Source organism: Aptenodytes patagonicus, chromosome 1, assembly GCF_965638725.1.
Source record: "Aptenodytes patagonicus chromosome 1, bAptPat1.pri.cur, whole genome shotgun sequence".
In the NCBI taxonomy this organism is placed as follows: Eukaryota; Metazoa; Chordata; class Aves; order Sphenisciformes; family Spheniscidae; genus Aptenodytes; species Aptenodytes patagonicus.
Window position 1 is genome coordinate 16,854,071 of NC_134949.1, and position 25,934 is coordinate 16,880,004.

Genomic DNA, 25,934 nt, shown 5'->3' on the forward strand with positions numbered 1-25,934 from the left:
GTGCTCCCCTTTATAAGCGGGGAGGCGGTAAACGCAAGCGCTCACGGTGCTTGTGGCGCTGCACTGAGAAAAAGGGTGTCCCTGCCCGAGCTCCTGCGCGGCGCCGGAACCCCCGAGCGCCGTTGGGCGCCGGAAGTGGGGGGCGGCCGGCCGGAAGCGGCGGCGGGGCGGGGGCCATGCTGGCGGCGGCGGGGCGCCGCGTGGCCTGCGCCGTCTCCGGCGGGGTGGACAGCGCCGTGGCCGCCCTGCTGCTGCGCCGCCGAGGTGGGTGAGGGCGGCGGGGCCGGGCACTGCCCTCCGCCGGCGCTGCGGGGGCCGCCCGTCGCCTCTCGGCCTTCCTGCCCGGCCGCTCCCCGCGCGGCCGAGTCCGGCCGGCGCCTCCCCGCGCTCGCCCGCCTCCTCCGGCGGGTGGAACGGCCCCGCCTCGGGCTGGGCGCCTCGGAGGGCCGGGCGCCTCGGGGGGCGGCAGAAGTGAGCAGTGAAGGAGGGGATGGGAGAAGCTCGGAGTGATGAGATACCGCCGCGTTGGGTTGCCGGGAGAGCTTGTCTTTGTGTTGGCTACTAACGGTAGATAAAAAAAATAGCCATACAGTAACTGTACTGTAAAGCTTAGCGGGATGTTTGCTTGGTACGGGACTGCACACATCTTCTGAAGGAAGCAGTCACTCAAGCAAGTCTTGAAAAACACAGGTTTTGGGTCCAGGCTGTAAGAATTTAACTTTGTAAGTCGTTCTTACCTTCATTTCATAGGCTACCAGGTGACAGGCGTCTTTATGAAGAACTGGGACCCTCTGGATGAGCAAGGAGCTTGCTCCATTGACAGAGATTGCGAAGATGCTTACCGGGTTTGTCAGAAGCTCGATCTTCCTTTTCACCAGGTTTCCTACGTGAAAGAATACTGGAATGAAGTATTCAGGTAGAAACACGTTTCAAATAGATGGTCTTTCAGCGTATTAGCATAGTGCCGTGTTATGCGAAAAGTAAGGATGGACAGATAATGGGCAACAGCAATTTATTGCGGTATTGTCGGTGCTAAGAGAAAGTACTGGAGCCTGTTAAATATCGGAGAATTATTTTTTCTCTCTTTCATATTTAAGATCAGAATTTATATGTTGGTTGTAACATGTTTGTTATTTTTGAATAGGAGATTTCTCCCTAGTTATGACGACTGTGTAGCAGTTGCTTTGGTGCGGCTCATTTCTTCTGCTTCCCACATGCTGGCCCAACCGTATTGCAACTTCAGAAAAAAGTATTTAATGGGGTGCTGTTATTATCTGTGTGTGTAACTTACGCAGTGTGTTTTACATTGACATATACTGAACCCATTTTATCACAAAGTGATCATGAACTAGCCTTGCTTCTTTAAACTTGTAACAAATTTGAAACTGTTCTCTAAAGAGGGTGTTCAGATTTTCTGTGAATTTGTTCCACTTTAAGGGAAGAAAGGTCTACATAGGAAAAGCTTAAGAGTTTTTCTTGGGAGGCAGAAGAAGGAGGGAAATATTGGTATAACAACAGAATTTATCTTTTATGCACTCAACATAAGTACAAAAAAGATGTTCCCTGATCTTCATCATCCCCCTTTAAGTAGTGCTGTTGTTACCTCATCTTAGAAGAAACTGAGGAATAGCGTAGTCACGCTACTTCTACTTCATGTGGAAATGACGTCGAGTTGAGCACTAAACTTTTGTACAGTCAGTGAAGAAAACAGCCCTGTTCTGGGAAAGTTCGCTCCATTTTTTCCCTCCTGGTGTGAGAGAATGAATAAATGTTATCAGAACTCTTGAGGGGAGCGGGGTGTCTGTAAATGACAGTGAATCAAAGATCATAGAAGATCAGCTTTTCTTTTGCTTCTCATCATTTATTAGTACAGTGTTCTCAAACAATCTGTTGCAAGTGTTTTGGTTTGTTTCAAAATCCTTTTTTCTTTACTGCCATCACTGACCTTGAATTTACTCCTCCTCTGGATCTCTTTTTAAAGGGTTATTAACCAAAAAACACCTTTTATCAAGAGAACTATTCCAGGTCTTGTCTTTCCCATGGTTTGTGCAAAGTCTGTTTCAGATCTTTGTGTCAGAGAGATTCAGTAGGCATCCTTCATTGCCTTTTCTCCGGTTCTGTACTTTACTTGAAGTTCTGAACTGATGTGAGCCTGGCTTTATGCCGAGTCTTTTATAAAGCTTGCAGTGTGCTCTTGCAGTATTTCCAAAGGAGTATTGTGTTATTGTAAGAGTACAGCGCTGAGCCAGCAAGAGGGAGGCAGCTCTGGCTAGACCCAGGTGATTTAATTATTAGTGTGAATTATTGAATTCAGAGCTGTTAAAAAGGAGTTAGACAAAAGATATGTTGCTTTATTTTCTATTTATGAGTGTAATGTATAACACGGTAAGGAAAAAGCAATTGATTCAGATGGTGAAAAGTAAAACCAAATACGAGGGTTGCTGGTGTTCTTTTAAATCCAGTCTATGCCCTCACTTCCTCTTGATTTCAGTGACTGCTGAGGACAAGCAAAATAATGCAGTGAGCAGGCCTTTTGATATCTCAGTGCATCACTGTATGCTGGTTTAATTTCATTAGTTATTATTTCGATGTTTTCAAGCAAATAATGCTAAGCACTTTAATTACGTGACAGTGTAAAATTACAACATGACATGAAGAGTCCATAAAATTAAGCCCCATGACTGCTTATGGTGGCACTACTGCAGATTAAGTTATTGTCCATTCAGCTGAGACACAGTAGCTCCTGGTGTGTACTCCACTGCACTGTCACTTTGAAAAATTACACGGGGTTGTTTAATTCTGAAAGAAAGTATTTTGTAAGAGATGAGTAGGTTGTGCACAGTGGGCAGCCATGTCTCCCCTGAGGGAGTATTAATCTAATAAAACACGGTTACAAGATTGTGAGTGATCATTTGACCATGTTCTCAGTGCGCTTTGGAGAAAATCTTCCAAGCATTGTTTTTTACTGGTTAAAATCTAATGGGTATTTTATTCCTTACATAAAATGCTTAGTATGACTGGGTCTCAAGTTCTCATGTTTAAACAGATCGTTCAGTCTCGGATAGTATTATGCAGTGTTAATAATGTTGATATACATTTGAATCTTTATTTTACAGTGACCTCTTAAAAGAGTATGAATTGGGAAGGACTCCTAATCCTGATATTGTGTGTAACAAGCACATCAAATTCAACTACTTTCTTCATTATGCTATGGATAACCTTGGTAAGGCATTTTCAAGTGTGTCAGTACAGTGTGTGTGCTGTGGAAATGCGTAAAGGGTACAAACTCTTGAAAAGGTGGGGAAAAACAAGTACATATGCATGCCTAATCCACATATATCTGTGGCAGTATTTCAATATTTGCAAAGTATTTGGTTTTAAGTTTGCTTTTACATATAGAATCATAGAATGGTTCAGGTTGGAAAGGACCTCTGAAGGTCATCTAGTCTAACCCCCCTGCTGTGGGCAGGGACATCTTCAACTAGATCAGGTTGCTCACGTGTAGGAACAGATTTAATTCAGGGACATGCATTGACCTGAGCATTAAGTTTTACGTTCTTAGGTGGTCCTTAAAGTACAAAAGCACAAGTGCTGGCATGCTGATGAATAGTTTACATTATTTAATTAGCAGGAGTATGATTATTGTCTGTATAAGACTTCTCTATAGGTTTTCTTCCTTCATTGCTTTCTGCTTTTCTTACTGGATGTTTATAATCCTGTTTTAAACTGTGAATTTCAAGTATGTGCCTTTGTGTTTTGTTTTTTTTTTTTTTCTTGATAGGAGCAGATGCAATTGCTACTGGGCATTATGCTAGGACCTCCCTAGAGGATGAGGAGGTGTTTCAACAGAAACATATTAAAAGACCACAAAGGCTTTTCAGAAACCGTTTTGAAGTTAGAAATAGTAAGTGGTTTTTTCATTTCATATTTCATCCTAGATATGAAAGAGAAATTTAAACTATATTTGCTGTCACAGAATCAGGGAAATTTGTTGCCTTACACACAAGGATTACCATTTAAACCCCAGCCTTTGTAGAAGGTTTATTGTGCAAAACAGGGGATTTACATTACTGAAAATTACCCTGACTAGTCAAATATTACATTTTCTATTTTAAGTGTTCTAATCCAGGTGCAGAGGTAAGAATAAACATTTCAGTAGTAATCAACATTCTGGAGGAACTGTAATGTGGATTAAGGAGACAGGGCTATCTTCTGTACCTTGGAGAGGTATTTCAAGAAATCTTTATCAAGTATTTCCATGACTTACATAAAATTTTCTTTTTTAATATTTCTTCTATTTTAGGGAATGTATTCTTTGGCTATGCGATATATAGTATAGGTAGAACTCATCATGGGGATATGCTTAAGTGGAATTTTAGAATTAAGGCTTTGAAACATTAAACTTAATAACTTACTTTTATACAGTAATTGGACTGTATATTATTTTACTGGAAAGAATCAGGTTCTCATTCAGTAATTCAACTATGAGAACAAATAAATAAGGCAGAATATAGAAGCCTGGTTTTCCCAGGTAGGTCAAGGTTCTGCCTACACTGCAGTTGAAAAGTACAAGTGCAACATGTGCAGACATTTTTAAGGCTACGATTCTCAGGTCAACAAAGGTACTAGTAGCAGCAGTGCAGGTCTTGCTTTTCACTTTAATAGTCTGCCTGCAGCTGGACATAATCAGAGGTTGATCTCAGCACCACAGTGGTTCTCTTCTTACCAGTACCAAAGCCAGCTTCATGAATGCTGTTTTGGGTATGTCTCTGCATGGTGCTATCGCAGCTTGGATGGCGATGTAGAGAATTTCCCAAATAGCTCTGCAGTGAGCCATAATGTGGTAAAGTAACTCAGAGAAGCTCTGATGTATAATGAGAAGCATGCTATACCCAAAGGGAAAGAAACTTGCCAACTACCACTATGCAAAGCTGACACGGTGATGGTTTTGTGTTACAGCTTCCCCGCTTTCATTTGTTTGTTCTGGACTTAAAGGAGTTTATTTGTTTCTTTGTTTTAATTTTATTTCTGGAAAATTGAAATGGCCCCAGCGGGACCAACGGTCTATACTTGTGACAGACTGTGATTCACAGTTGTAGTGTTTTGTGATGTTCTAAACAGGCTTCCTGCCCTGTTACTGAGATTTTGTATTATTAGTTGTGACTGAACTATTGGCCTGTAGTTAGTGTTCGTCTGAGTCAAGAAACATGAGTAGAGTTTCTACAACGGAAGAGCTATTAGCTCTTCAAGAGAGTGGACAGAACATGACTGAAAAATTATACCAATTTTATTTCATCTGGGCAATCAGGAGACTTCATCTATTTTAAAGAAAAAAGACAAACTGTCCTCTCTGAGCATTGGGAATAACTCTGCTGATCGTTCAAATCATTGATTTACAGCAGTGTGATTTCAGGGCAAAACTGAGTGTCTTTTTGAAGAACAGTATACTCTAAGACATTTGAATCTTCATTCTCTCTTTCACATGAATTCAATACAATTTCACATGAAATGTGAAAGTTGTTTCCGTTTTTCATGTTGTAGATGTTCTTGCCAATGACACATGCAGTATTGTAATAGATGAGGCAATGTAAGACTTTGTAAGATTCTGTGTTGTACAAAATCAGAATCTTTCTGGATCTTTTTAGTGGTGAGAAAATACCCAAACATTTTCAATTAGATTTTGAAAAACCTGAAAAATACTGTCTTTAACATGTGTTTGGAAATAATAAGACTAAAATGTTGATTGTCAAAACAAAATACTAAAGGAAGTTGAACTATTAAAGGGGGTTGTGTTGAGATGCTTTATGTGTTCTACACTTTGCAGCTGTGAAACTCCTTCAAGGGGCTGACCTCTCTAAGGACCAGACCTTCTTTCTAAGTCAGATCTCGCAGGATGCTTTGAGGAAAACCATTTTCCCTTTAGGGGATTTAACAAAAAGTTTTGTAAAGAAGATAGCAGCGGAACACGGCCTTCATCATGTGCTAAAGAAAAAAGAGGCATGGTAACACTTAAACTCTTTTGATTTGTATTTCTCTCTAAAATTGACTTTCGTGAACTTCTTGAACTTTAATCTGTGACAACTCGTGTGTTTCTGAGCACCATAATAGAATAGGTTGGGAAGCAGTTTTATAGCTGTCTACTTGCTTAAAAGTACTGTTATGAGCTTGTGGTTAGCTTGTGTGTTTTAGCTTGCAGATAATTTGTCTACCTTTGTATCTCAGAAGAGCTAAAGTGAATGTGTTAGGATGCTGTGAGCCTTAAGGAAAGCATTCTCTGTCGCAGCAGGTGAGAAGCCTTTGGTCTTTATTTTCCTTAGTTTTTAAAGGCTTCCTCACTATAATTGTTTTTCAGTATCTCTTTATAGAAATTGGATCATAGTAGTTTTCCACAGTTACTCTTTAAAAAAAAAAGTTCTGTTTCTCTGAGAACTAACACTTCGTGAGTTGATACTAAAAAAATGTAATGCAGGACTGTCATGGTTTAACCCCAGTAGGCAACCAAGCACCACACAGCCGCTCGCTCACTCCCCCCCGCAGTGGGGTGGGGGAGAGAATCAGAAGAGCAAAAGAGAGAAAACTTGCGGGTTGAGATAAGAACAGTTTAATACTTGAAATGTAATAGTAATTGTAATGGAAAGTAAAACAATGAGAGAGAGAGAAACAAAACCGGGGGGGGGGACAGACACAAGTGATCTAACTACTGACCACCCACTGACTGACACCCAGCCCGTCCCCGAGCAGTGATCACTGCCCCCCGGCCAACTCCCCCCAGTTTACGTACTGAGCATGACGTCACATGGTATGGAATATCCCTTTGGCCAGTTTGGGTCAGCTGTCCTGGCTGTGCCCCCTCCCAGCTTCTTGTGCACCTCCAGCCTTCTCAGTCGGTAGAGCATGGGAAGCTGAAAAGTCCTTGACTAGTGTAAGCACTACCTAGCAACAACTAAAACATCAGTGAGTTATCACATTATTCTCACCCTAAATCCAAAACACAGCACTGTACCAGCTACTAGGAAGGAAATTAACTCTATCCCAGCTGAAACCAGGACAGGGCAGCAATCATATTGCTGGTGCCGTCTTGGTTGCTTTTAATGTTTATGTTCGTCCACTGTAAATGGGTGTTTGAAGAACGTAGACAGTAACTGAAAGGAAAAGGAAAGCCTATTTGTTTTTGAAAGTTTTTTTCAAGAGATATACCACTACTGTATAATTTGTATTACTTTCGTACTTTAATCTGAAAGAGACTTCTGTTTTTAATATACATACCATATAGTCACAAAGGTTAATGTATTTATTTATTGAACGTGTTCTATTTCGTATTATTTCTCTTCTGTGCTTATGGCTCTCACTGATACTGTATAGAATTAGTTTACCTATGTTGGTGCAGCTGTTGTGGTTTTGTTTATTTTATGAGATGCCTAGCATAGTTTAGGATACATATTGGGGGGGGGAATCCATCTTGGACAGATTATTAGTAGACATTATTTCAAATGTTTTTCTCTGCTTTTATGGATTCAATACCATGTTTCCTTTTCAGAGTATGGGAGTCTGTTTCATTGGTGAAAGAAACTTTGAAAATTTCCTTCTTGAGGTGAGCAACGTTAAGTCTATGACAATCTTTATGTTCTGTTCTGGTTTTTGGTAGTAATTTATAACACTGTCTACAGAAAAATCTCCAACAGCTTGTGGCTCACACTAAGTAGCAATGTCCCATCTCTTTTTGCAGTCCCAAGCCTACCTAGAAGCTAACGCCAACAGCCTGTAGGAAGTATCTTGCCCCTCCACCAGCGAACAGTCAGTCACTTTCTGTAGCAAAAGGAGTGCATGAACTTGCACTCCTGTGCCTGCCAGGCTCTGACAAGTACCTGTTGGGTTGTGATGTGAGAGGGGCAAATGGCTGAATCCCGCTGTCCCCTGGCATAAGTGAGGATGGGGGGAGTGAAGCCCAGAATTACTGCTGATAGGGACTGCCCTTCCTACTTTTCTCTCTAAAGCAGCATCAGGGAAGAGGCAGTAAGCTGCTTGGACAGAGTTTGCTTCTTGAAAAGTTATTTTCCAACTTCAAGAGAATGTAGTGACAGAACCTGAAATATACCGTGAGGTTTTTTTGGGCCATCTTCTGACTTAAACAATCTCTTCCTATTTGGTAGTATTTAGAACCTCAACCAGGTAACTTTGTTTCCATTGAAGATAAGAAGGTGATGGGAACACACAAAGGTAATTGGCTAACCCACCTTAATAACTGCTTTTAGATAAATGGAACAATACTGCTTATATTTGGAGGGACAAATTTTGTGAAATTCCAAACGAGCCTACAGGTTTTTCCCAGTTTGATGGAAAACTTGCTTTATATGATAGTAGAGCCTTGAACTACAACTGATTCTTGACTATTTGTTCCATGTTGCAAGAAAGTAAATGATAATTATTAGGGTTACTCTCTTGATACTAAGTGGTTGTTAATTTAATACTGAGAGGCCATTGTTCATTTAATTCTTTCAGAATAACTGTGCTTCAGTTCCAGATTCTTTAGTACCTAAACTTTGCAGGAAAAATACACCATGCACCTCAGTGATGCACAGCAGGACATCACCAAACATGGGCAGCTTACCTTGTCCTTTCCTTCTGTGTGTCCTTCCTTTGCTTTCCTCAGTTCTAGCTGCCAGAACTGAGTTCCTCTCCCAAGTAATTTATGGAAGTAAGGGAAGCTGGTAAGACTGAGTGCTAGCAAAACCACAAATTGAAGCTGAAATAAAGAAATGTTTGTCTTTTATAAACCCTAAAGATACCACAGTTGAAATGGATTAGTTTGAAATCACGTGCTTCAAGTACAGATGAAAACTTTTGAGTAGAGTTTAGTTTAGTTTGTAATTGGCACACTTCTCTAAGACAATTTGGTTCGTTATTGTTTGTTTAGTGGTAAAGTTTTGGGGAAATGATTTTAAGATACTTTTCTGAAAGTAAAAGATTAAAAGTTGCTAGCACCATTACATATTTGTATTTCTTTAGGTTGGTTCCTCTACACAATAGGCCAGAGGGCTAGACTAGCAGGCCTGAAGGATGCTTGGTTCGTTGTAGACAAAGATGTCAGCACTGGAGATGTCTTTGTGGTGAGTTAATTAAGACTGGTACTGCAAATGACTGATGCAAGCATTTTGTGACTCCTGCTGTATGGAATGTGATTCTAACCTGGGCAGAATTCTTGGCTTTCCTCTTGGGGGAAACAAGAACCAACTAGTGCAGCATCAGCAGGTTTGAAACATCTTGTCCAAACTGGCTTTTCTTGAGTAGAAAATTGTTTTAGGTTTTGGCATAGAACTTTTCCAAACAAAGGGCAAATACTGAAAAGAATCAGCCAATCTACTGAGCTCTCATTTTCTACTCTAAAACATGAGTTTTTTATTGTAGTTATTATGAAACAGTATATAAAATGTGTATTATCTTGGTTTACTATGTATTGCTACTTTCTTTTTCTAGTAAAAGAAGTAGTAGACAGTAATAAGTTTTATCATTTTAAAAACTGAGGCAGAATATATATAATACTGCAAATAATTGGTGTGTTAATGACTAATCATATGAGATGACTGGGAGTTCTGCAGCTTGCTAGCATTGTTAATGTTTCTTGCTGTTCATGCAGTTGTTATTCTTGTTATTACTGATGTGATTCTAATGAGGTGTACTGCTACATCTTCATGTGCCTGGGGGGGAATCATAATCAAGTGAGAGTTGAGAAGAAACAGGCAGGACCACTAAGAAGTTTTTTTTATGCCCTACAGCAAGGTTGTGTGTGTGCAACACCTTTGTTGGGGAGGTGTTGAGTTGGGAAATTGGAGAAGAGGGAGGTAGCATATTGTTGAGGTAGGATAAGGAGGACAGCAGATATCTGACTCAGCCTGAAGAAGGCAGAAATATAATGGGAGGAAAAAGAATACAAGAAGTGACGTGACTCTGAGATTTAGAAGACTGACAAATAATTCAGGCTTGCTTTAGCCTATTTTTTTCATTAAAGGCTTCCGCCTGGAAGCTGATTAAGTGCTAATAAATGCTTGCTTTCTTACTCATTTTGCCTTCATTTTGATATGGCTTGATGCTTCTTCTGTATTTCATGCTTTACTTTACAAGTTATACACTCTCTGGCAAAAACAACAGCATTAAATAAACGTCGTATTTTAAGGCACCATCAACAGATCACCCTGCTCTGTACAGAGACCTATTGCGGACAAACCGAGTGCACTGGATAGCAGAGGAACCTCCTGCAGAGCTTGTTAGAGATAAAATGATGGAATGTCATTTCAGGTTTCGGCACCAGATGGCACTGGGTAATCAAACCTTGTTTTGTTTTTTGTTTTACTCGGTTTGTGAAACTGTGGTAGTGTGTTCAGTGTAGTTTTGCAGAAATAGTTGAAAAGTGTTGGCTTGCCTTTCTGTTTCTGCAGTGTCTTTATAAAACAATCCTTGACTTACATCTGTTTAACCTAGTGATGAAGGTTTTTCTTTTTTAATGTGAACATAAGGATTAACTGGCAGGTGTTTGGCCATTTTCTGCTCTAGTGCCTTGTGTGCTGACTCTAAACCAAGATGGGAGTGTGTGGGTGACGCTAGTGAAGCCAGCAAGAGCTATCACACCTGGGCAGGTAAGTTATTAGAAGTGATTTTCTTTCATTTTTTGTGTTTTGGCTTATCTGGCTAATAAAACAGAGTAGTGTTTTTATTAGCTGGGGCAAAATAGTTAATTCATTTGCATGTGAGAGCAGTTAGCTCTATTTTTGACTATTCATCAACTACTTTGAAGGAGATTGTTTCTAGTTTTAAATGGTCTGCTGTTATCCATATAGTCTGAGAAATTTGCTTACAAGTTTTAGAAATACATGAAAACGTCTCTGGTAATCAATTGTATATGCAGAAATGGAATCTGTTGTTGTCTTCAAGAAATAGATTTAAAAAGGCGTTAGTTTGGTAACTGGCTGCTTAATATGGTTTTAGCGTTCAAATTTGTTTAGTGAGGATCTGTGTCCAGTGAATTTCCTTGTCCCGGGACAGTACTGAGAAGAGGTACTGTGTAGTGATGCCTTTTAATACTGCTAATATAAAGATACTCCATCACATCATAAACCAGTGGTTCTCAAACATTTTCTGCATGCCCTCTCCCAGCATACGTTCTACTCTCCCTCTCCAAAACTTGGGGGCCCATGGGACACATCAGGAGGGAAATTGTCTGAGAATTATTTGTAATGGAGAGAGGGATACACTTAAGAGAAGTGAGCTGAGCTGAGAAGACTCCAGCCAGAGATGATGATAGGCATGAGAAGCCCCTGACTGCCCGGAGCTGCTGAGCCTGTAACCGGGCTCTTTACTGCAAGGTAATGAGACAAGGCCAGGAGGTCTGTGCTCCTCCTCTCCTGCAAGAACCTGCTGAGCACGTTGGGGAGCTCCAGTCGCTTCCTTCCAGATGGTCTGCTCCAGTAGTCCTTGGTCCCCTTCCTATTTTGAGAAGTGCCACTATAGCCTGGACACAGTTGTCTAGGGAAAGTCCAGTGAAGATGGAGATGATGCTATGTATGTTGTCCCTTTGGGAAAGGAAACTTCCCAGCACAATCTATTCCACCTCAGCAACTGAAGAGTTTTGAAATAATCTTGTAGAAGTTCGTGATGGAATTTCCACCAACATGTTTATATTTACACTCGTGAGCCAACAAATCCTTTGTGGTTTTTTTATTCTTTTTTTTTTTTAAAGATTTGGTCAGAACAAATATAAATGAATACACTCACTGTCTAGCAGGTCTTGCACAGCCTGCAGTTGCTCACCATGCCGTTTGCAGCTGCTGAAGAGACTCTCCCTGTGTTTATGTCCTAGTTTGCCGTGTTCTACAAGGGTGACGAGTGCTTGGGCAGTGGGAAGATCCTAAGGATGGGCCCATCGGTGTATACCATGCAACAGGGCAAAAACCGAGAGGAGGGTCCAAAGAAGGAAGAGATTGACAAGATAGAACCAGCAACGTAACACGTGGGTTTGTTTATTGGAGGACTTTGGAGAATTTGCTGCCTGTGAATAATAAAAACAATAATAAACGTATTTTTTGTTGATCTGTATGTTCTAAAGGTCAGTTGACCATCGAGCCCCAGCTCTTGACTGCTAGCACTGAACAGGTTTAAAACTATAGCCAGTTTGGTACAATTTTACTGGACTGGATAGTGATATTTATGTTAATACATATTAAGGGATGTCTTAAAGTTGTTCTGTAATAGTAGTTACACATACAAGAATTTTAATATAAAAATCATGTCTGAAATCATAAATCTATCTTTTATGCGTAAGTGAAATACTTTTTTTTTTTTCTTATGTGAAGATACCTGTCCCTAGGTAAAGTACATATGTTGTTTTACAGTAAATGTATGTTTGTGCTTTGAACTCTGGAAAAGGAATGAATAATATTTAAGTTCAGCATTTTGAATGAACTCCAAGCAACAGATATTTATTTTTCATTTTATATAGTTTTATAAGAAATGCTTTGGATTCTTAAGCTGTATTAAGTAGTGGTTTCAGATATTTACGTAATTCAGAATTACAAATCTAGGGGCTTAAAAACAGTCTTGATAAATTTTTTCACACAACTGACTAATTTTTTATTAACTGCTGAGGGCAGAGGCTGTTTGGTTTCTCTCCTGGAGAAGAGAATGCAAATGCAAAAAAAAAAAGCATTTTCTTTGCTTCAGAAAAATGCAAATTCATATGCATTTCCTTATTATGTAGCTAACTTAATATAGACCCGATAATTGGATCTTGCCATGTGTCAAAATGGAGCGGTATTAGGAAGAGCTGAATAGCCCTGTCCAAATTATCTATGTTTATAAGGATTGGGTGCATATTGAGGACACCCTAAGCTTGTAATAAAACTTTATTACAGCAAGTCAACAAAAACGAATTCCTGTCTTTCAATATGGTAGAAGGTGGTAGCTGTCCCTAAAGTACAGCTGTGCAGGAGCAGGACTTTCCAGATGGGTGTCGAATTTTGAGATTTGCATCCAATTTGGGCGGTAGCAAAGCTGTACCATGAATAGATCTTTTCAGGAGATCGGAAGGCTTGGATTACGTGTACATCCTTTTCTGTTGTCTTAGTGTCTTCTAAGAATTCCTTTTATTTCTTCTGGTAAGAAAAGTAAAAGGTAGTCTCTTTTCTTCAAAGTGTGGAAGTAAAAAGGGGAGAAGACACTCTTCAGTGTCTACCTGCTAGTCTGGTAAAGTTAAACACACAGTTCAGGGAGCCCTATGGAAAAAAGCTAGACTGTTAAAATCTTACGTATTTGACATTACAGCAGATCTGCATGAGAGGGGAAAAAAGCCATCCTTTTTCACTGGTGCCAAAATCAATTCAATTTAAAAGTCTGTCTTCAGAGTGCCTATCCATGCCCAGATTAACTGTAAGGACTATTCATGCTTCACATCAACTCCTGATTTGTGTTAGGTTAGTTGTGTTATGGGTCCTGGTCATGACTTTTATGTGGTTTTCCTAATGTTTTCCTTATCTTTCCTGAAACTTTCGTCTTTGCAAAATGTGGAATTAATTACTAAGGAGTTAATGCTCCACATTGTCCTCATCTGAGTTATCCAGTAAATGTCCCAATTAAAATCTTCATAAATGTTTTGTGTTATACAAGTGTGGTTTTTATTATTACTTCATCTCACAACACTCTCAGGTATGTTTGTTGTTTGATACTGTACTGGTAGAGGTAGATTCGACTGTGAGGACATGAAAAAGGACATAGCCATTTCTGTGTTTCCAAAATTCACTTTCTTTTAAAATTCACAGAATTGCAGAGGTTGGCAAGGATCTCTGGAGATCATCTAGTCCAACTCCACTGCTCAAAGCAGGGGCAACTGGAGCAGGTTGCTCAGGGCCACGTTGTCAGGTTTTGAATATCTCCAAGGGTGGAGACTCCACAACCTGCACCAATAAGATCCCCCTGAGTCTTCTCTTCTCAAGGCTGAACAGCCCCAGCTCTCTCAGCTTCTCCTTGTATGACGGATGCTCCAATCCCCCCATATCAGCTCTTCAATGTCAGTGTCAGGAAGTTGTCAGTGCTCCAGAGACCTCGTGGACTGCTTGTGCCTTTCAGGGTTGTCCCTCCAGCAGGTATCAGAGTGGTTTAAGTCCTCCGTGAGGACCAGGGCCTGCAAACATGAGGCTTCTTCCAGTTGTCTTTCTTCCTGATCACACAGTGTAGCAGACACCTACAGCAATGTCACCCATGTAGGTCACCCCTCTGATCCTAACCCACATGCTGTCAGCTGGCTCGTTGTCCACCACCAGCCAGAGCTCTATGCTGTCCTGCTGCTCCCTCACATCCATGATGACTTCCTTGCCTCCCCTTCCCAGCCCATTCTTCTTGGAAATCCTGTACCCATCCATGGTCCCACCATGTCTTTGTGATCCCAATGTGATCGACCCATGCAACTGCACATAGATCTCTAACTCCTCTTGCGTGTTTCCCATGCTGCATGTGGAGTGTACGGACACTTCCGAGGGGCGTCTAGAGAGGCCCCTCCTGCTTGTTCTGTTGTTTTCAAGGTCTCTCCTGCCTGGATCACCCTGTTGCCTTAGCTTGCCAACCCAGTCCACCACTGGGTCTCCCCATGCCATCCTGGATCAAAGTGCCTGGTCAGCAGCAAACCTCCCTAGACACCGGGTCGGGTCAGCAGCTGGAGCTTCTGTCCCCTGTGGCAGGGAGTGTCCCGCTGCTGTCACTCTGTCCCTCCTTCGTACAGTGGTGGGCTTGGGCTCTGTACTCTGCCTCTGCAGGGTTTCAGGGAAGATCCAATTAATCTCCCTCGTCACCTCTGACGTGGCTGAGGCTGCCAGCCTCCTGCCACGGCTCCTGGTGAATCAGACCTTCCACCAGTGCCCACCTCCTGCAGGCCAGGAGCCAAGCTCTGCCAGGCCTGGGGGGCTGCACCCTCCCTCAGGAGCTTGGTCTGAGTTAAGGTCACTGTTAACATTTCCTCGTTCTTCAAAAGAATGCGAGTTACTGGTTTTTAAAGTCCTAAAGTTGCTGAGTAGATACTGTTGTGGTTGCCACCACCTGGAAATGAAAGTCAGATCTTCAGAGCTGGTAAATGACTGCAGAACCGGTGATATCCCCAGCTGGTAATTTTGTCTAGCTTAAAGCTCTGACACTAGTAGTTTCCAACCATTAACATTTCTCTTGTATAATGAGTCCTTACCTCCTTTTAACTTTCATGTTTCTACCAGGCAGTGTTTCCTTTCCTATGTGCCTCCAAGGATTTAAATGCGTACATTCTTTTGGCTCTAAAACCGCAAAATTTAGCTGTTGTATAGCCACCTGTGATCCCTGGACTTATTAAAGTGTCCACAAGGTAAGTTCTCAGAGCTGCCTAAAAATGTCTGTTTCTGGACCTGCCCAAACCCACTGAAATCACATCAGCTTGGGGACACTGAGGTACCGAACTCTGCTTGGAGCTCAGGTTGAAGGAACCAAAATCCACACAACTGGTTCCCATCATCCTGGTTTTAAACTCACTTGCTCTTAGACAGTCTTTTGAACCTGGTCCAAAAAAGTTATCTAAGCAAAAAACGGCATGATAAATTTGAATAGGCTTTGCAAATACTTTCAGAACAACAAAAAAATCCCACAATAATTTTGATAAATTTGCTATTTTTTTGCAAGAAAATGTTCATCCTGCCCTATAGGCTTAGTGGTTACTTGTGGTTTTCTGGGTGTGAGCATCGCTTCAGTGATGGGTGGAGCTGCTGGGTGGTTTGAGCTCTGCTTTACCGCCTGGGTAAAGTGTTGCTGGCTGCGAGCACAATGAGAAAGCACCTACCTCCAGGGGATGGCTCATTCAATCAGGGGGATGTGTTTCCCCCCCGCGGCCTGAATGTGTTTCCTTTGAAGAGAAAAGGACTTTTTTCACCCTTCCTCAGCTTTTTTGTTTTTTTAAATCTCTATCAGGTGAGCTCGCTTTTTATAAATCCCATTCTGAGGACAGATTCTCCTAGCGCATTATCCCTGGGAAGGCCTTGCTGCTGGATTGCTGGTATGATGCCAGGCGCGTCCTGAGCCCAGGGGACTCAGGGTGCTTGCTTGGCTAAGGCACAGGCGGTGCAGAAGTCGTAAGTGCTTTTGACAGGGTTATGGTGAATTTAGGAGTTCTGGCAACAAGATCTTGGGTTTGCTGAGAGCCACTGAGCCAGTGCCTCACAGCAGGAGAGTTTGCCAATGCTGCTTGTAGCGTAGCTGGCATGGGGTATAACGAGCATCTGCTACAGCTCCTGTAGGATGGGGGCTTTTTAACAAATGCTCTGCTTCCCTCTTTTTCTTTAAGCATCCTTAAAATTGGATACAGCAGCAATCCAGGATGGCTAACGCAGAAAATTCATAAGCTAACATGCTGCTTTTTGATGGAAACCTCTCTAGCAATGGTCTCAATTCATTTTTGAGGCTCAGGGACTTTGATTTTATCATCAGAGCTGAACCTCACGGTTCTACTGAAGAAAACTCATCTGAGGAAGAGGTGGGTACGGACGGTGTTTGGTTAGTAGAGACTCATTGTCTGAGAACGTTGGAGGCTTCTTCTCGGCTTCAGTGCAGCTCAGCCTCTTGCCGTGATGATGAGCAAAGACCTTTGACATGATAAAGCAATTGCTGCTATTGCTCACGGTGAATCTCACTGTACTGCTGAGAGCTAGGGATTAGTAGGCGTTTGTGAAATTCAAATTGCAAATAGCTTCTTGCATGGGATGTTTTACAACAGGTTGCACACGTCTAGCAACATGAAGCTTGCACGTTTAAAACAGCATTTCCAAATTGCTTGTACTGTTCAGAAGGGGTGGTACGTTTCTCTTTCCATCCCATGCGTTTCTCCTGGGTAAGGGTCTTAACTACTGACCTCCTGCGTGAGATCCTTGCTCCTCTCATATGTAGGGTCTCTGGCAAGGGGGATTTTATTCTGTCCTGCACAGAGACACAGCTGCTCAGGGGAGTCTGGCAGAGCAGCCATTTCTACTACTGGATCTGGCTGTTACATGCAAGATGAGCAGCACCATCACTGTTTCTGGCTACGTTTGTAAAGAGGACAGTGGTTTCAGTAACACCAGTCCTGCCCAGCCAGTGCGCGGTAGGGTTGAATTGCGAGCAGTGCCTGAATCCCAGGCTCCAGCCTGCCCCGAGGCTTACAGCCCAGCCCAGCCCATAGCAAAACAGCTGTGAAAATGCACAGGGGCACAGCTGTAATAGCTTGGAAACAGGGAGGTAAAAGAGCGAGGTGAGAGCAGAGGTGGGTGCCTGGGGCCAGGCAGCCATGCTCCCCGCAAGGGACCATCACTGACACCATGTCTCACACAGCCTTTGCCAAGGCTGGAATTTGGCCAAGGTTTGGCTTGAACTGGGTAAGAGCAGTTTGACTGGCAGGTGAATTTCCTTTTTTTCTCTACTGCAGAAGATTAGCATCGACATGCTTTTTGAAATTCATTGGCTTTTCACTTTTTTGTCATTTTTCTCCTGCTTTGGGCAACAAATTGCAAGCAGGTGATTTCACTTTCAAGTTGTCATTAAGCTTTTCAGGTCTTGACATACTTGATTTCAAAGGCTCAAGTGAATAACTATTTAAAAAAAGGACTTTTCTCTTCCAAAGTAGGGAACATGATAACAAGATTTGGATCATGTAAGTGAAAAACCACAAATCGTGTCAGCTAAAGGCTGGGACTGAATTGAAATCTCTGTTGTACTTTGTGAATATGTTTGAAACCTGTGCTTCTGAGCATATAATGGCTGAAAAATTGCACTCCAAGTGCAGTTTTATTCCAAAAGTGCTTGTCTTGTAAAACCTGTCTTAATTGCTTTCCTGGTTTCATTCCTTCTTGGCAGTGTTCCTGCCTCAGCTGGTCCTGCAGAGCTGGAGGACAGGGCTGTCCCCCATGCAAGGAGAGCAGGGTTGTCCTCTGATTCCGTTTTCACCTGGATAGCTTCTTTGGAGGGGTGAGACGTCACACAGGCGTTGTAAGGGCTTCATTCACACTGCGGCAGCTCAGTATTTACGGTCCAGCAGTAAAAGCATTGGCTCTTAGTGTTTGTGTTGGCTTGTAGGACTGAAAGAAGCTTTCATCTTCCCACTTCAAAATTAAGTGTTCACGTGCTTTCTCTCTTTAGCGGCAAGCCCCGGGGAACAAAGCTGACGTTGTTTTTATGAATCTTTTTTTTTTTCCTTTTTAGAATAGATCTATCTTTTCACCATACTTATAAGCAAAAAATAACAATTTTTTGGATGCAACATTTAAGTTCATACGTTGTCCTGGTTTCGGCTGGGATAGAGTTAATTTCCTTCCTAGTAGCTGGTACAGTGCTGTGTTTTGGATTTAGGAGGAGAATAATGTTGATAACACACCAATGTTTCAGTTGTTGCTAGGTAGTGCTTACACTAGTCAAGGACTTTTCAGCTTCCCATGCTCTACCGACTGAGAAGGCTGGAGGTGCACAAGAAGCTGGGAGGGGGCACAGCCAGGACAGCTGACCCAAACTGGCCAAAGGGACATTCCATACCATGTGACGTCATGCTCAGTACATAAACTAGGGAAAGCTGGCCGGGGGGGCCGCTGCTCGGGGACTGGCTGGGCATCGGTCGGTGGGTGGTGAGCAATTGCATTGTGCATCACTTGCTTTGTATAGTCTATTATTATAATTACTATTATTATTATTATATTTCAATTATTAAACTGTCTTTATCTCAACCCATGAGTTTTCTCACTTCTACTCTCCCAATTCTCTCCCCCATCCCACCAGGGGCGTGTGAGTGAGTGGCTGTGTGTGCTCAGTTGCCGACTGAAGTTAAACCATGACATACATATATATAAATATATCGCAGTTCAGCCCCTGTGGACAAGGCTGAGCCCTCCCTGGAAGCTGGGAGATGACTGTGTGCAACGACCTGTGCTGACTTGCCCCCGCAGGTAATGGGATGGGACCCTGGAGTGAAGATTCACAGCGCAGCCTCCGCTGCCTGGATTTCAGGGTCGTGCCGTTTCAGAGTTGAGGATACAACTTCCCCTCCCACCTTTATTCCCAAACCAGAACTTTCAAATCTCTTTTTGTCCAAAAAAACCCTTTCAGCTTGGAGACTTCAGCACAGGAAGGTCCGGCGAGGGTCTCTGCTGTCCCTTCTTTACATGGGAAGGTGTTGGGTTCTGCAGCCAGGGACGGCAGAATGAGCTGCAGGGGGATCTCTGTGCCACCAAACAGCCTGGGAGTCAGGCCGTGGAAGTGTGCAGCACCGTCTGCTCTGCAGAGGTGCCTTCTTCAAGCTGGATCCCCTTTAGAAGATGGAGCACATAATATGGAGGGTGCACAGCAAAGTGAGTCTCCTGGTTGCTCTCCATAAGCACGACTCCCTTGTCAGTCACATTTATGGTACTGTCCAAAAAAAAAAAAGGCCGAGGTTTCACCACAGCTGTAAGCCAGTCTGAGTGGGAACTGCCACCGGAGATGAAGCCCTTCCATCTCCTGCCCACTGGTCCTGATACTAATGAGCATTTCTTCAGCTTCTCCAGAGGGCTGGTGAGCTGGAAGCCGGGAAGAAGCTTCTGAAGGCAAGAGGCTGTTCACGGGAAGGGGGCAAATGTGAAAAGCTGATGTGCTGTGAGGCTACAGTGAAAACATTGTGTGTGGGCTGGGGAGGTTGGAGCCAAACGATCTGTCAGTAAGGATGAGCACGGATCAGCGAAAGTCAGGCTGAAACTGCAGATTTCTCTGAATGCCTTAGACGCTGGTTTCTTTAGATAAATCCAGATTCTTTAATTTCTCCAAGCAAAGAAAGACCAACAGCCCTGACTACTACCAAGGCCAAAAAAACCCCAAACCCAAACAGGTAAGCAAACGAAAAAGATTTGTTTTCCATGAAAGAAACAGGGAGAAAAATGGATGAGGGGATAGGTACTGGCCTTCTGGCCTGGAAAACGTGGGTGTTATGAGCATTGTGGTAGCACACACAGTTGGGAGATGATGGCGACTGTAGGTGAAGAGGCTGTCCCACTGATGAGGAACATACTTGCAACCATGCACAGTTTATGATTAGCATTTTCAAAATGCTTCCTCTGCATTTATATGTATTTACATGTTTTCATGAATTAAACACAATGAATTTATCCATCATAAATGTGATAATCACCCCAACGTGGCATGCTCGGATGATGCAGCGAAGCGGCATGCCGTTTCCAGCTTCAGCACCAGGAGGCACCAGGACATCACGTTCATCCCTCCCAACCGTGCACAGCTCATCGTTGGGAGGTGGTGGCTATAGGAAGAACAATTAACGCATCCATAATTGTGAAGTTTTTCCTTTTATTTTAGATTTTTGCTGAGCCAATACATTGGAAGAATTGTCACTCAGTGGATTTGCTCAAGGCAGGGATAAAGCCGCGGTGTCATTTCAGCACACCGATGAGCCAGCTGAGAAGCAGCAGCTTTTTAGAGCCTAACTTCCATTGGGGCTGGGCAGCGACCACAGTACGAGTCAGGCCAGTGACAGCCCCGGCAGCAGGGCAAACACATGCTTTTTATTTAGAGTTCAGGTTCTGCCTGTCCTCCGTCCCCTGGCCATGCTGTGCTGGTCATTCGCTTTCACGGTCACTCTTAAACTTCATCTAGCTCTTGAATGGCTGGAGGTAAAAAGGAGAATTTTTTTTTTTTTTTTTTTTTTTTTTTTGAGAACTAGCACCAGATTCTTATATTTATTTGGGTGTGTGAGGGGTCTGATAAACACTAACTTCTGGGTTTGGTTTGCTGAATCTCTAGGATTTTCTTCTTTTCTGAAATGTCTTGCATTTTACTGAATGTATAGCATCAGCTGGAGAAACTTGAGAATGGAAAAAGTTAATGGGCTCCTCATTCTATGCAATTTTACAGCATATAGAGTAATTCTTCAATACAAAAGAGCTTCAAACTCACTGAAAGTTTTAAGGTCCTAGAAACAATTAAATACATGCAGAGATTCCCCTTAATCAGACCCTGCCTGGAGAAATTATATTTTCCCAGGGGACTGCCCCACTCCGGACTTTGATAATTCAGTGGCACCATTCCCATTTAGTAGCACCATGTTTTGAGGATGCTCCCAGGAAAACACCAGCCTTGTAATTACAGCACATCAGTTCCTGTGAGGAAAAGCAACAGGAGACTTACTTCCAGCAAGAAGTTTCATCAAAAGTGACCCGACTGCTCCATCCTGGATTTCTCCAGTAGTGCTGTGGAGGCTCATGATGGAAATTCCTCTGGTGCTTTGCATTCCTGCAGGGCTCCTGGGTTTGTGTCTCTGGGGTTGCAATGAGCTGGACGTACTCTGCAAGCAGTGTCAGCGGTAGCTGTTACCTAGCAGTTCTGGCTGGCGGATGGGCCATCTGGGTTGTCCTGCCAAACTTCAAGTTGGACTCTTGGACAAATGGTGAATTCTTCTTTTTCTTCTTTTGCTCTGAGAAAGCCCCTAGGTAGGAAAGAGGAGACTCAGAGATATGTAGCATCAACTTGATGGGAGCCATCTGTTTCATCCCTTTGTGCATCCAGTTCTCTTCTGATTTTAACAACATTTGGTCAGAACAGAGACAAGAGGTTCACACAAGTCCTCTGGAGCAGGGAAGATGCCCCGTGTGCTCCTCTCCCCTGGGGCAGATGCCGTACAAATTCCCTCTCTCTGTCTCCCAGTCTGCTGCTTTCTCCAGGGCTGATGAACACCAGCACAGCAGGAAAATCCTGGGCTGTGCCCACAGCTCACTGCAACACAGGAGGAGAGACTGAGGAGTTAGAACCGGCATTGTAACATTTCTTCTCTTATTTGAAGGACTTCAGGGAAATTTGCATCCAAAAAAGGATGAGTAGTAGCACAGATCTCTTTGGCAATCTGTCCGTCTCAAAGGCCGCGTCCCCAGCCCTGCTGCAGCTCCGGCCTGATGGCAAAGCAAACTCAGCCCATCTGGTATGGCTTCGTTATGCTGGATGAGGCTTTGTATAAAATTATAAACATCAAAGAAGGATGGATTATAAACATAGAAAGGACTGATATACAAAAATGAGATAACTAGATATGAGGCATCTGGTGGTTTTAAGATGGGTGCTGGATTAAAGGTAGTTTTTATTTTAATCTCGTTACTTAAGGTGGGTTTTTCTACTATTCACACATTTTTATCTATTGCTCCTCTCTGGGAAGATGTGAAGGACTCTACAGGTTGTGTCACACCAACGAGCTCCATGGCAGAGGAACTCTGTTAGCAAATTTGCTATAGGTAGTGAAACTGTGTGATCAATTTATTACAAGTTTGAAAGGTTTCAGGCATGGTTTTTAAACCGAAGATCACTTTCGGTACTATTAGTACTTATTGCTATTGTATTAACTATAGAAATGAATCAGAATAGCCTACACTGGTTTTAAATATTGAAGAAGGTGTTTTATGGTGTAAGATTTTTACACTGAGCTAGTTTTACACCTAGCTTTTAGGGTGAAGGAGATGATAGCTAGCACAAGAAAAATCTCTGTGAACTGTTTAGCAGCCAGGTGTTGAACCTTATTTAAGCCACATGGCCATTTCAGGGAGCAGGGACTGTCCTCATCTGGTGTGTCTCCTCTGCACTGCAATACAACAGCAGTGCTTGAATTATAGAGCAAGCAGGAGAATTCGCTGCTGGGAGGAGAGGATTTGAGACGGATGACTTTTAAGGTGGCTCCCTGCAAGTTACCTCCTTTCTGAATCCAGAGGCTGAGCATCACTGATGGATCAGAAGGAACATGTAAATACTCTCTAAGCACAAAAGGTTGATCCTGGAGTCAGAGCAGGCAACTCTGCTTGTGTGCTGCTTGCCACAACTGTCTAACCCCTTAATTGCAATGGGCATCAGCCGTAACTCATCCCCATAGCTACTGCTGCTGTACTGAGCACCTACCATGAAAATCCAGCCCAGTGGAGGCAAGGCTCCTCTCCAGTTAGAGAGAGGCAGGTTTAACATGGACGGAGCTGCAGCAAATCCCAAAGGATGCATGGCATGTATCTGCGTCACACGCTAAACGCTCTGCGAGGAACAGGAGCGCTCTGCTGCAGGTCTGCTCCAGCGAGAGGAACCAGTGCTGACTGAAACCTCTTTGGGGTCACCTCGGTTGCAATGGCACTGGCTCTGCCACAGAGCGCTGCCCGCAGGGAAGCCATGCATGGGGCAGGTGGCTACTTGGGAAGCTGGCATGTCACTTGAGTGAGCGAGAAAGAAAATATACAAGCTGCTTTTGGTTTGTGCTTGGCATAACCTAGATGAGATCAGCCAGGAAACTGTTTTCCCTTGGACAACCCGGTGGAGAAGAGCCATGTGTCAGGTGTGCTTTGGTATGGCAGCTCAGTCCCTCCTGACCGCCCGCTTGCTCCCATTAGTTTGGCCATTTCGTGCCAGCGGAACAAACCCTAACCCCTAACCCCAACCCCTAACCCCAACCCTAAGCCAGCAGGGCTTTTCCCTGACCCTTTCCATCCCCGAAACCTGTTCCTTGTGCAGCTGGAAGTGAAGGAGTTAACCATTCCAGGCTTTCTCATTTGTTTTATCCAGAAAATTGAAACGTAATAAAACGTACAATTTTTCTCAAAGTCAATGCCTGATTTACTGCTTCACCTGGAAACTTGTTCACTTCGCTGGCTCCCAACCACAGCTGCTGCTGTTTTGACTGGATTCAGCGGGATGTTCCTAACCTGAAGGGACCACGTGGAATGGATCCAGGTGAAAGGGATTTTTATTTCCTCCAAAACCAAGTATTCTTTCCCCTCTCAAAACATGCTGGCTTTTTGGGATCTGCTTTTATAACTAATGAAATTACTGCTGTAGGTTCTTTTTTTTTTTTTTTTAATGTGATGAGCATGCACTAGAAATGCAGCTGTTTTGACTGAAGAGCGCTCTTATCTCTTTGTACCTTCAGGGTGCTTGCTCCAGCACAGCTATTTTATTATGGGTGGCTTGCCATGTGCCATAAACGTGGGGTTTATTTTTCTTTCTGAGTAATTGGGTCATTGCAGAACCCGCCTGTTTGCCTTTCTGCTGCAAACCCTCCAGTTGGCTTTGCTGAGTGCTTGCTAGTGCTGAGAGCTTTGCTGCTGCTGAGTGATTTTCCAGCAGTGCCCAGCAGCTCGGTGCAGGAGCCGCAGGCTGCGGAGGCTCCCTTGGGATTGCTGTCCCTGCGGGATCCCGGCTGGGACCTGCCTCCTCTCGCCCATGCTCTGCCTGGCCAAGGATGATCTGGTGCGTCACACATGGAGCTTGTCTCACCGCTGTATTTTTCTCACCCTTTTACTCCTGCCGCAGCTGTATGGTGCCGGCGGGCTCTGGGGGGGACCGTGTGGCTGCAGGGGTGAGTGCCGGCATGGGCTTTCCCCACTGATGCTTTTCTAAGGTCTTCCTGTGCCCCACCAGTCAGGTCCATCACTTGCCCAAGCAGAGGGAACAGTGGCTGGGAAGCGCTTGCTTGCAGGGGTTTGGGAAGAGACCTGTTCCTTCCTCTGCTTCTCACCCAGCAGAGCTGGTGCTGGAATCACTCGTACTTCATAAATATTTTCATTGCATTTAAAAACATCATACACAGGGACCCACTGCTTCAGTTGCCCTGTTTATACATGCACAGGACTTCACATGCTCATTATTTCCTTGAGAATATGAGTATCTAACAAAAACACAGACCCAACTCTACGTTCTTCACTTCGAAAGTGTGATAGAGGCTTAACTTGCAAACAAGATCGTTCAAGACGGACTTCCAAAGAGCTGCTGTTAAATGACCGAAAGCAAGAGGTTTTTCTACGCGTTAGCCCAAGGGTTTGGTGTTTTTGCAAGCTGTTATATTTGCAGGGGGGAAAAAAAAACAACCCATAAGAAACTAATACTGGAAACCACCCAACTGGATGCACTGCAACTATTTTAATGACAGAGAGTGGCAGCACCTGGAAAGCTGGAGCTTTGAGTTCATTTCTATTTCATGAGTGGATCTGAGGTAAAATGATGGCTTTGCAAAGGTCAGGACGGGCTCCAGAGCCTAAGGCCATGCTGGGCAGGGGGCAGTCCCATGTTTTGGCTGAGGATGGCCCTGGGACACATGGGAGCTGTCAGAGACAGGGCACCTCTCAACTTAAGCACAGTCCTCTCCGTAAGGGGCGGCTCGGCCCCGCTCCACTTCTGTGGTGTCTCCTGACTCAGCGCAGAGGCTGGGGTCTCACAGCAGCCTTGGCTGCCTTCACGAAGCACCGGTTCAGAGAGACAGTGGTCTGGGCCTCCCTTCAAATAAAGAAAATATGCTCAGGGTATGTAATATTTGAGTTTGAAGGAGTGGGTACCCTATTCACAGTGGTCTTTGAGCAGAGGGATGGCAGCAGCAGATGTCTGACCAAGACAGCAGAGGAGACACCAGCCCAGTACAGAGCTCCAGGGGGCTCCTGGGGACACTTCCAAATACTTTTAAGTATTTGGAAGACAATAATGAGTTAACACGGTCTCTTTGCAACACACAGGTCAGATTAATCTCATTTTCTTCTTTAATACAGTGCCTGGCATGGTGGATAAAGGAACAGCAGCAGATGGGACATGTCTTCAGTAAATGGTTTGATACTGTCCCACGCTGTATTCTCATACGCAAAACATATAGTCAGTGCGGGCTGATGTTAATCGATATGAGGTAGGTGCAAAACTTGCTTGGCAAGAAGGGAAGTTTTACAAGACTCCTCTTGGGCTTAGTCTTATTTGATATTTTCATTCATGCTTTGAATGATAAAATAAAAGGTAGCTTTTAAAGGCTGCAGATAACTGCCAAAGGACTCCATGCATCCTCACGGACAGGACTAAAATCCAAAATGAGTATGAGAAACTGGAGAATGGATCAAAAAATGAAGAGACTAAAATGGAAAATGAGTCCAGTACAAATTGCT

General features: G+C 43.5%; 1 protein-coding gene across 3 annotated transcripts; it reads left to right on the top strand.

Moving 5' to 3' along the window:
* The first annotated feature begins 176 nt into the window (after nucleotides 1–176).
* Nucleotides 177–13,639, top strand: TRMU (tRNA mitochondrial 2-thiouridylase). 3 transcript variants are annotated; one of them, XM_076328934.1, is made up of 11 exons: nucleotides 177–264; nucleotides 751–916; nucleotides 3,117–3,223; nucleotides 3,782–3,904; nucleotides 5,825–5,997; nucleotides 7,538–7,591; nucleotides 8,151–8,217; nucleotides 9,007–9,107; nucleotides 10,172–10,316; nucleotides 10,549–10,631; nucleotides 11,852–13,639. In XM_076328934.1, exons 1-11 carry the CDS (start codon nucleotides 177–179, stop codon nucleotides 11,996–11,998), a joined length of 1,254 nt encoding a protein of 417 aa, XP_076185049.1. In that variant the 3' UTR covers nucleotides 11,999–13,639. The 3 variants fall into 3 exon arrangements, with proteins under 3 accessions (XP_076185049.1, XP_076185051.1, XP_076185050.1); XM_076328936.1 differs by having other exon boundaries at nucleotides 201–264; nucleotides 3,785–3,904; XM_076328935.1 differs by lacking the exon at nucleotides 177–264 and adding an exon at nucleotides 557–567.
* The last annotated feature ends 12,295 nt before the right edge of the window (nucleotides 13,640–25,934 follow it).